The 12,014-nt window shown below is 43.9% G+C and overlaps 1 protein-coding gene across 4 annotated transcripts in view; it reads right to left on the minus strand.

Moving 5' to 3' along the window:
• LOC139539938 (S phase cyclin A-associated protein in the endoplasmic reticulum-like) overlaps nucleotides 1-12,014 on the minus strand; it is a 108,987-nt gene that overhangs the window by 43,361 nt on the left and 53,612 nt on the right. For all 4 annotated transcript variants that reach the window (XM_071343377.1, XM_071343376.1, XM_071343375.1 and 1 more), the window contains one exon: nucleotides 3,485-3,600. In XM_071343377.1, coding sequence (XP_071199478.1) covers nucleotides 3,485-3,600 — 116 coding nt within the window. The remainder of the gene's footprint in view (nucleotides 1-3,484; nucleotides 3,601-12,014) is intronic.

Consider the following 12,014-nt stretch of genomic DNA (forward strand, 5'->3'; position numbering starts at 1 on the left):
CCTCTACTGACGGGATGAGGTCAATATCCTTCCAGGAAACCCAGGCCAGGTCGATTAGAAAGGCCTGCTCGCTGAAGTGTTTTAGGGAGCGTTTGACAGTGATGAGGGGTGGTCGTTTGACCGCGGACCCATTACGGATGCAGGCAATGAGGCAGTGATCGCTGAGATCTTGGTTAAAAACAGCAGAGGTGTATTTGGAGGGCAAGTTGGTTAGGATGATATCTATGAGGGTGCCCGTATTTATAGATTTGGGGTTGTACCTGGTAGGTTCATTGATAATTTGTGTGAGATTGAGGCCATCAAGCTTAGATTGTAGGATGGCCGGGGTGTTAAGCATGTCCCAGTTTAGGTCACCAGGCAGCATGAGCTCTGAAGGTGGTGGGAGGCAATCAGTTCACATATGGTGTCCAGGGCACAGCTGGGGGCAGAGGGTGGCCTATAGCAAGCGGCAACGGTGAGATGTGATCTGAGGTGCCGGATTGATGTGCTCTGGAAGAGGGTTATCACAAGTTCTGACCCAAGCTCATAGCTCTCAGGGACCCAACAACAACCCCAGGCCTGAGGCAGCACTCTACACTATAGCATGTAGGACAGAGGGAGCAGAGACAGCCCAAAGACAGCTAGCCTATCACAACCTGATCCCACAGGTGCTGGGTAGACAGGAACTGGCAACACGTCGTCTGCTTTGCCACTGGTAACATCATGAATATACTGTTATGTACTATTCAACATATAATACCACTTTATCAAGTGGAACACATACTAAGAACTGTCAACAGAACTGGACCACTTTCTTGAGCTTTACTTTAGGAAGGTTACATTCTAACATTCCTAATTGTGATGACGCCACAGGAGTGACCTGCCCCTTCATGCTTAATTAAAGTTGTCCTCAGTCTTATGTATATTTCTAGAAGATCTGAAGAAGTTATTTTCAACATGTTCAGACAAGGTGGTAATTGAGTCCTGAAAGAAGGTAACATGGAGGCCATTCCTTTGTCACTAGACATGGCACACTTCAGCTCTGGATTGGACTAGGAGCCCGGCAGAGGATGAAAGAAGTACCTCTGATCTTATTCAACTCCTCTTCCTCCGTACGTCAAGTGGCTGTCTCAAAGTGTAGGAACAACAGTGTGTGTGGGTGTAGTCTCCCGCTTCAACAAGCAGAAACAGTCCAATTGTGAGCAAAAGACTCCTAGCTACCTACAAGTAAAAACCTGTCCCCCCAATTTAAGTTAATAAAATTACTCACGATACGGAAGTCTGCTTCAAATTCTCCAGGATTAGTGATTGAGTGAATATTTTTTAGTTTTTTAATCTATAAACACGATGGCCGTATTTAAATGCATTAGAAATAAAAGACGCATTTGTCCATTAGTAGAGGTTTGGGAAACAGTAAATGCTAATGAGTGTAGGAGAGAGGCCATTCCAGTCCATTAGAGAGTTCCAGTGTTGTGAGAATGGCAGTCTCTCCGAGGTTATCTACTGGCAGGCCACACTAACTCCAGACCCACAACTCAAAACCACGACAGAGTCCTTCTGATGGATTAGACACATGGCCTTTCTGTATATCAACAGAAAAGAATGAACACAAAATAGATGACCAAAATGTAATCCCTTTTTCCTTCTAAAAAGGGTGCATTATTATTCATGATCCATTCTGAAAGTATTGATTGAGATACGAGCACTATAAACAGAGAAATAAAAGGAAGGGTTGAGGTTACCTCACTCACTTTACGCAATTGCAAAAACATCACAAATTGTAAACAGAGGAGAGCTGTCACAGAGGTCAGAGTGTGGAACATGTCTTTAGAGACTTACACAACAGCTGGTAAGGCTCATGGGTTTTAAGTGGAGGTCCGGTTGGACGACAGACAGTGAAATGTCGGCTCATGACTCATGAGAGCAGCAATAGGCCAGGATATTGGTTGTGAAGAGTATGGGAATATGGGCGATGGAAAGGACAAAAAAATACAAAATGTCAATTTCAATGGATTCATGAAGTTGTATTGTATGGGGACCATGGAGGTTCCAGCCAAAGTAAATGGAGTAATTTGACATCCCGTACACTTCCTCACGGCTGTCTCAGCAGAGGTGACATCACAAGAGGTCAGCAAGATGCATTATGACCAATGACGATGACCCTCACAGAGCCACAAGCAGCAGCCACATACCCTTCATGAACAATTTGTATTAAACATAGTGTCATTATACACACTTGACCAAAAGTATGTGGACACCTGCTCGTCATCTCATTCAAAAACCATGAGCATTAATATAGAGTTGGTGCCCCCTTTGCTGCTATAACAGCTTCCACTCTTCTGGGAAGACTTTCCACTAGAATTTGGAACATTGCTGCGGGGACTTGCTTTCATTCAGCTACAAAAGCAGGTCGGGCACTGATGTTGGGCGATTAGGCCTGGCTCGCAGTCGGCGTTCCAATTCATCGCAAAGGATTTCGATGGGGTTGAGGATCAGGGCTCTGTGCAGGCCAATCATGTTTTTACACACCGATCTCAACAAACCATTTCTGCATCGACCTCGCTTTTTACACAGGGGTATCGTCATGCTGAAACAGGAATGGGCCTTCCCCAAACTATTGCCACACAAAGTTGGAAGCACAGAATCGTCTAGAATGTCATTGTATGCTGTAGCGTTAAGATTTCCCTTCACTGGAACTAAGGGGCCTAGCCCGAACCATGAAAAACAGCCCCAAATCATTATTCCTCATCCAAACTTTATAGTTGGCACTATGCATTCGGGCCGGTAGCGTTCTCCTGGCATCCGCCAAAGCCTGTCGGACTGCCAGATGGTGAAGCGTGATTCATCACTCCAGAAAACACGTTTCCACTGCTCCAGAGTCCAATGGCGGCAAGCTTTACACCACTCCAGCCGAGACTTGGCATTGCGCATGGTGATCTTATGCTTGTGTGCGGCTGCTCGGCCATGAAAAAAGCTCCCGACGAACAGTTATTGTGCTGACGTTGCTTCCAGAGGCAGTTTGGAACTCGGTAGTGAGTGTTGCAACTAAGGACAGACTATTTTTACGCGCTACACGCTTCAGCACTCGACGTCCCGTTCAGTGAGATTGTGTGGCTTACCACTTCGCGGCTGAGCCGTTGTTGTTCCTAGACATTTCCACTTCACAATAACAGCACTAGCAGGGCAGAAATTCGACGAACTGACTTGCTGGAAAGGTGGCATCTAATGACGGTGCCACGTTGAAAGTCTGAGCTTTTCAGTAAGGCCATTCTACTGCCAATGTTTGTCTATGGAGATTGCATGGCTGTGTGCTCAATTTTATACACCTGTCAGCAGCGGGTGTGGCTGAAATAGCCGAATCCACTAATTTGAAGGGGTGTCCACATACTTTTGTATATATAGTGTAGTTTGTGTAAAACCCTCTAATCTGAATAGAAAGTGTATCAAAAGACAGTGTGTGCGGAGACTAGGTTAGCAGTATTTGAATGTAAAAGCTGGAACTCACTTGATTGGAATGCGTGAGACTGCGGTAGGGGTGGAGGTTGCAGTGACTACCTGCAGAATCTGTTCCAGAGTAGAAAGTCCCCCTCCCACCTGGAATGCCACTTGATCTTCATTGTTCTGTGGAGGGAGAGAACAAGAACCGCAGTCAGGTAACAGGGAGCCGGATGGACAAGGGTATCACGTTGCTCTCACTGAGGACGCAACTGCTCTTTTCCCCTCACCTCCCACTTCCAAAGGGGAGTCGGGAGTGAAATCTGAAAAACACAGCGATCCCCAAAGCATTCCTGTTAAATCTCAAAAGTGCACAACCCCAGCGCTCCACCCCCACTCCAGCCAAGTTTCAGTGGAGGACAGTTACTCTGCAGACCTCCACACACACATAGAACCAGGGTGGTCTGTGCTCACAAACACAGGCCGAGGAGAGACTCTAGAAAAGTAAATAACTGAGAAATCAAACAAAAACTACTAAAGAAAATCATCAATCAAGATAAGAGTCTTGGATACATGCTGAATTTACTGTTTATTTATTCCAATATGAAAACAGCTATAACTCTGACCGAGGTAGTGCACCCAGCTGAGGCTAGCACATGGGATTTAAAATGTATAGTAAACAATTATCATCATTAGCTGATCAACATGTTTAGTCTAACACAATACAGTGGTCCATAGAGTGAGTCATAGATCTAGCGATCAAACAGGCCCTAAATAAGAAGAGGGCCATGCCCTGCTGTTAGGATAGGAGAAACGAGTCAGAGCTCTTGGCATTTGGTCAGATGCTGCTGCAGCTACACAGTCCCATAAATCAACAGCTCCAAAGCCCAGAGCAAGCGGCTGCTATCAGGCATGTTAGTGCCTGGGTCGACCGGGAGGATAGGGGCTGCAGGGCTTCAGGGGTGGAGTGGGTGCTGATGGAGGGCTTTCCTCACACGGACGGAACAGCCAGGGGGGTGCACACCTCACCACATCACGCAAGGACGGACGGAGGTACACTGGAGGTTTCTTCTACACCTAATGAGGTCACCGTCTCCCAGGTAGTGTGACAGCCTCTAAATCCAAGCACTTCAACGTGTTTTTGTTCCACAGATAAGGGGTTTGCCAACAAGCCTGAACACATTGAGGAAGCGCTATGCAAAATTATATATAAGCCCTTCATCTGTCACTCACACGGAGTGCCAAGGCACAAGTCCTCAGGATCCGGTGACAAGTAAACACTGAACTCAGCTAGGGTTAAAGTATTTTGGACCAACCCACTGAAAAGCACACCAGAAAAGCTCCTGCACTGAGGATTATAGAAATCTCTCCAATGGTCCAATCACCACCGTGTGTAGCTGTATTCTGTTTGTACGAGACCAACCTCCTTTTGTGGAGGTTACCAACACTCTTCATACTTAAATCACGATGGTCTCTAGCACTGAGCTGGGTTTAACCCACTCTTAACTCACCCATCAACACGCCCATCTAAAAGCTTCTGGGCTAAATGAGAAAAGGCAGCTCTTTCATTGTAGTAATCAAATGGTCTTCTAAGGGAGTTAACTGGGACCTGCCCAGTCCTGGCTGTCTGACGTTAAAGCCAGACGGGGACACCTTGGCTGCGTCTGCCTTGGCAGCTTGACAGATCAATCTGCTGTGGCGATGGAAAAGAAGAAGAATGGGTGGAGAGGATTAACCTCCAATCATTTTAGGCAACATCTTAAGGTAGTCTACGTCTGCAATAACCATGTCATCCCTACCAGAGAGGACCAAGAGGAGACCCATCTGCTGATGTGGAGATATACAATCATTCATTTCTCAAAAGCACACCATCAGATCTAGGCTATCAATATTGGTGTTATCGGTGCAGGAAACAGTACAGTATTCAGTGAGTGGTCCTCTCTGTGGTGTTTCTCTAGCTATACGACTTTATACTCTGCTGCCTCAGTACTGTGGATGGCAGTAGAGCAGAGCAGGAATAATAGGCCTTCCTGTTCCAGATCAATGAAGAATAACATTTCAACTGCAAGAACTAAAGAGAGCAAATTGCAAGAACAGCGGAATTACACGCCATATTAAACTGAACCCTCTGGAACTTACTTTTTCAGGTACAGTAACTAAGTCATACAGGGAAACAATAAAGCTGTTTTTCATTAAATAACCCCTTGAACCACGCTGGGAACTGTATAACAACATTAAGGTGAGATCTCCATAGGATGTGTGATGTAGTAACTGTTGTATCTATTGTTGCCAAATTATTATTTCATATAGCCAACAGGCTTCTGGTTCCAAAGTCATGGTCACAACATCTGCATTTGAAAGATATTTTCAACAAGCCACATCAGGGAGAGGCAACAGAAAGTATGTATATGATTAGTGACAGTGGCTGTACACACTGAAACAAGGTGACAGTGGCTGTACACACTGAAACAAGGTGACAGTGACTGCCCGTTGATAGAGGCTCGACACTCGCTTCTGAATGAAAACCAAAATGTTGAAACACAGCACTATCCTGCACTGATAGACAAAGATACATCTCACTTAATCTCCCATTCCATGTTCCTATGAAGCAGTGTGAGATCTGTCTGCATCCTGTCACTCCCTGCTTGCCAGACTTTTATTTATTTAACCTTTATTTAACTAGGCAAGTCAGTTAAGAACAAATTCTTATTTACAATGATGGCCTACCCCCGCCAAACTCTAACCCGGACGATGCTGGGCCAATTGTGCGCCGCCCTATGACCCTCCCAATCATGGCCGGTTGTGTTACAGCCTGGAATCGCACCAGGGTCTGTAGTGAACCCTCTAGCACTGAGATGCAGTGCCTTAGACTACTGCGCCACTCAGGAGCAGACACTCTGGTGACAGTGTAATATGATGAGGGGCTCATTTATTCTAGAGAGAAACCCCCAACATGACTGAAGACTTGAGGAAAGGTGAGGGGGCAAGGACAGACAGCCGAGTCCAAACTGAATTATACAGCTGGAGGAATCTTAAACAATTATTACCCCTGGTGACCATTATTACCCCAGCTAATCAGAAGGCCAGGCAGCTGCTAATTCCTGTGTCTGTGACAGAGGTGCTTTTGGGATGAGAGGGAGAGAGAGGGAGGGCCAGCAGGACATCTCTTTGTAGTCACCTCCCACCAGCCACTCTAATTAGACACAAAGACAGGGAGGAGGGGATACAGAGGAGGGGAAAGCCCCGATCCTCTGGCCCCACCAACAGATGCTGGGGCACAACTGACTTGGAGTTCATTATGGGTGTGACACAGGACAGCCTCAAACTGGTTGGCCCATCATGCAATATAACAGATGGAGTGAGCGGGGCAGACATACACTACCATACATGCATTTCATCTTGGACCATGACTAAGACATACACTAACAAAAAAAGCCTGTGAGGAGTAAACAAAGTTGAGTAGTCTAAACCAGCATCAGCATGTACGGGAGGAGTGACAAACCACAACAAGACTGCTGGGGTAAACATTTAGAGAGAGTAAGAGTTTGTATGTTTATCGGGTGTAATGGAATGCTGTTTGGTACAATAAAGAGGGATGATTGGTTGAGAGACTGTAAATGGGAAACAAGTCTGGTGGAATTTATTCTATAAATTGGACTGACATTCATTAGGGACTAGTGAGGCGCAAAATCAGACACACCACAGAAACCACAGCCTATGGAGGAACTACAACACAGAGGGATTTTAATGTATGAACCCAATTAAGGTTACAAAGAGTAAGCCATCCTGGGAATATATGAACTAAAATACTAAAGGTCATATTCATAGACTTCAAGCAAATCTGTCCTGGTTAGGTCAGAAACATGTTGTCAAATTAAATGATTTCCCTGACTTTTTTTTATTCACGTTGGCACGTTTTATCAGACAGCTTTAGTCTGTCTGATAAATAACACTCCTTCTGAACTCATAATAAGGGGAGTATTCAATAGGGCCTATTCAAGAGCAGGCCAACATAAGTCTGACTATTCATTAATTGTAGTAAAATCCTTCTCAAGGATAGAAGCAAATAATTGTAGTTACCTGAAATGATTTAGTTGTTATGGTAAAAGGTTTGGCGACGTTCCAAATCAACTACAGTAGGCTAATCCAGAACCATGTATTTAAATACATGTTTCTGGTGTAGTCCAATAGCTTTCAAGACTAGATTAAATAAACATAAACCTATAATTCAAATCTTGACATTTCTTGTATAGGGGTAAGACAACATAAGTATTGAAAGTCATTGGAGTATAATAATCCTTATCCCTAGCCCCCCCCCAAAATAAAAAAAATATATACTAATCTTCACAAAATATGCAATTTCTTTAAAAAATATTGTAATTAACCTGGTTGTGAAAAAACTAAGGCTGGGAATTGCCAGATACTCACGATACAATATTAATCACAATATTTAGGTGGCGATACGACATGTATTGCGATTCGATACTGTGATTATTACGATTCAGTGTTCCAAATATATTGCTGCTGCAGAGGAACAAGAGAGCCATGATACAAATAACTTTTGATCAGTCATGGAAATAAAAGTGCTGAAAAATATTTATATATAAAAAGTAGATAGCTTGTTCTCCATCAAGGAAAAATACTGGAATTCTTGTGCAGGAACAGCAAACTAGCGCAAAAATACTATTGTGATAATGTCAAAACTATTTGATACGATATACAATCAAAAATAATATCCCGCTATGTAAATGTATTGCATTTCTCCCACTCCCAGCATATGAAAAAAAAAAACGATTAACTAATCAATTTGAATGCTTAATGTGAGCCACGAACCAGACTATCTTGGAATAATAATACGTTTCCTGACACACTTGTCCATCCTGTCAGTTTGGTTCTCCTAGTCTCCTCTGACAAGTTCCTTAGATCTACTTTCTCAAATGTTCGTTTATGACACACTAAATCTCCCAATCTAACCCAGGTGAAACAAAGAAACCCCTCCCCAAGGGGGTGAGGAATTGAGAGAAAATTATGATTTTCATCTACAGGACCACTACTAGTCTAAGGTGAGAATTGCATTCAGTGTGCAGGAATAAAATATATACAGTTGAAGTGGGAAGTTTAAATGTATTTGGCTAAGGTGTATGTAAACTCAGTTTTTCACAATTCCTGACTTTTAATCCTAGTAGAAAATCCCTGTTTTAGGTCAGTTAGGATCACCATTATATTTTAAGAATGTGAAATGTCATAATAATAGTTGAGAGAATGATTTATTTCAGCTTTTATTTCTTTCATCACATTCCCAGTGGGTCAGAAGTTTACATACACTCAATTAGTATGTGGTAGCATTGCCTTTAAATTGTTGAACTTGGGTCAAATTTCTCAGGTAGCCTTCCACAAGCTTCCCAAAACAAATTTCTCAGGTAGCCTTCCAGATACTCAACTAGTCTAAAGAAGGCCAGTTTTATTGCTTCTTTAATCAGTACAACAGTTTTCATATGTGCTAACATAATTGCAAAAGGGTTTTCTAATGATCAATTAGCATTTTCAAATAATAAACTTGGATTAGCTAACACAACGTACCACTGGAACACAGGAGTGATGGTTGCTGATAATGGGCCTCTGTACACCTATGTAGATTTTCCATTAAAAATCAACCGTTTCCAACTACAATAGTCATTTACAACATTAACAATGTATTTCTGATCAATTTGATGTTATTTTAAATGGACAAAAAAAATTGCTTTTCTTTCAAAAACAAGGACATTTCTAAGTGACCCTAAACTTTTGAACGGTAGTGTATATTTTATTTGATCTTTATTTAACTAGGCAAGTCAGTTAAGATTCTTGTTAACAATGATGGCCTACCCTGGCCAAACTCGGAAGACGCTGGGCCAATTGTGTGCCACCCTATGGGACTCCCAATCACGGCCGGATGTGATACAGCCTGGATTTGAACCAGGGACTGTAGTGATGCCTCTTGCACAGATGCAGTGCATTAGACTGCTGCACCACTCAGGAACCTGGGCCTTTCACAAAATTCGGACACAGCTGATTTTGGCTGCATCCGCCAACTTTAGGCAGGCTCCTTCAGGCCCCATATTGTTGTTACTCTGTTACTCCATTCCCCACAATCCCCCACCTCCACATCCCAGGTAGAACCAGTCACTGGTTGGCCACGAAGGGGAGCCCAACCAGCCCATGACAGCTGGCAAATGAAAATGTAAATACTGTCTCCATTCTCAGAGCTCAGTGTTTCTGACAGTCCCTCAAGTGTCATAAACGCTGTCCATCTCAGGCCAGCCTTTATTTGAAAGCAGTGAGAAACATTTGGGCCAGTGTGTAAATATGTGAGCTCATTACCAAGGTAAGAGAGGAGAAAGTTAAGAAATTATCCTGGAGAAAAATGATAGAAGGGAAAGCTCTCCACTCCAACAAAAATATCTAGTTTGACACAAAATAAACCATTAGTGGTCACAGAGGGAGAGGCGTACTGGGGTCGGAGACTAGGCCCAGCCCAGAGAGCAGCAGCGAGGGGGGGTGGTTAGCCTGACTAAGGCTGCCTTGGAGGGGGGAGTGTTGGGTGTTGTCTAAGGAATTAGCAGAGAAAGTGGAGACTGAATCAGATATCGTAGAGAAAAACAAATCTCTAGGTGAGTCAATTACACACGAGAGATGCTTGTTAGGTCAAATAATCTAAACGGTCCCGACTCAGGGGGCAGACACCCATGCTGACGGAGACTATATTTATTTGACTTTGTCCAGGGATTAGAGGAGGAAGTGCCTCCCAGGCTGGTTCACAGCCCAGCCCCCATGTCCCACCCCACCCCCTCAGTCCAGGCCTCACTCTGCTCTGGGCTGGGCTAACGGGGGAGTTTAACAGCCATACTGAATGAAGTCTAGATTAAGCTCTTCCACCCTTCTACACAACCAAAACGAATGCAGAGTAGGGCTTTCCTCAATTGTTTTCATGCTCTATAAATATGTGAAGAGCTTTAACCACACGGTAAAGCCCAAACAGAGTTGGCTGACCTACCAATCCCAGTGTTGAATGGAGGAGGGCTCCTGGCCCAGTGACCCCTGACCTCCCATAGGGAGAGTATGGAGCTGAGGGGAGGAGCCCCCCCTGTTAGCGACAGCTTGAACACCATCACCTCATGGACTCCTCCTCTCCAATTACACTGTGCTGCTGTGCTGTGCCACCCACCCGTGCCACCTCTCTCCCCCTCTGGGGAAATTCAGTAATAGCCTCTCCACCCCTCCCCCTGTCAAGGACCAGACACCATCATCTCTCTATCCTCCCGCCCACCAAAATGCACAGTGTGCTTTATGAAGCCTTGAACCGCATCTTGGCAGGAGAATGATGGCTTGTCACTGTATGTTCTCCCCTTCACAAACACAGTGACAGGTGCTCCATTCATCCCCCTTATTGATGAACACACACTGGGTGTGCTGGGGCTTCACTGTCAATAGAACGCAGTTCAACTCCTTAAAATGGCATCCAACGAAGCCTATCTTCTACAGTGGGTCTCTCTTATATTCATTACATTGATTTAAGTTAACTGTTGTCATCAATGTCTGTCATTCATAGCTTTCTCGATAAGCATTGACTGTCAATGGAATACCTTATGTTATGGGTTTTCAACCGGGGATCCGTGACACGAGGCAATGCGGGGGGGTCCGCAAATGTTTTATTTAATTTATTTAAAATGTTTTTCTGAATATTTCTAGCAACATAATAAACACATTTAGAATAACATACCTACAGTAGAAGAGAAAAATGTCTTTCTAATGAAGATTACTATTTTTTAACCCGAAATATTGAGCAAATTACTCTCATTGGAGCCAATTACACCCACTGGAGTATCTGACATAGGCTTTGAAAAAGCACCCGTGAGTAGGCTACCAGTGTGGTAAGTGCAGCTGGATGCTGGTAAGCTTTCTTGACTTGGACATACATTTTTGCCAACACATGGCGAACTTTTGTTTAACCAGCTACACAGCTGCTCTTAGCAAAAATGTGTTTGAGTTACCTTTCGAGCTTATAGGCTATGTTAGAATTTACACTTCCTCTTCCAATTATGATGTGGGAAGGTCAAAATAATAAAGAACCATCTACCAAATCTATTCATTTAAAAAGGTTAATTACTTCTTCTTGCCATTATCATTCGACTGATGATTTTGTAGATTATTTTGCTAACGTATGATGAGGGTTCCTGGGTCGATGGTTTGCCTGGGAGCGGGTCCCTGGGCGAGAAAAAGTTGAAGACTCCTGCCTTATATTCCATTGTAACTTGAGATCCTTTGGATTACATCTTCTAGGAAAACCTTATGTAATTGTATAAACCCACAAATACTTCTGAAGCATACAAATGTTTGCCTGTCCAGTGATGGGTAGCTCCTCTATTAGTAACATGTGGCCAATGAAAACACATAGCTAATCTGGCCTGCATTACAAATAACCCAGGGCAAGGAGTTGGGGAGTAACTGATACTCTACACTAGGACTGAGAGACACACAGATAGAGCTACAGCCAAACAGAACGCAGTTGAGAGAACTGCCCCCCTCCCTCCCTAACACCACTCCACACTCTGACTCTAAGC

The sequence above is a fragment of the Salvelinus alpinus genome, chromosome 15 (genome assembly GCF_045679555.1).
Source record: "Salvelinus alpinus chromosome 15, SLU_Salpinus.1, whole genome shotgun sequence".
Taxonomy (NCBI): Eukaryota; Metazoa; Chordata; class Actinopteri; order Salmoniformes; family Salmonidae; genus Salvelinus; species Salvelinus alpinus.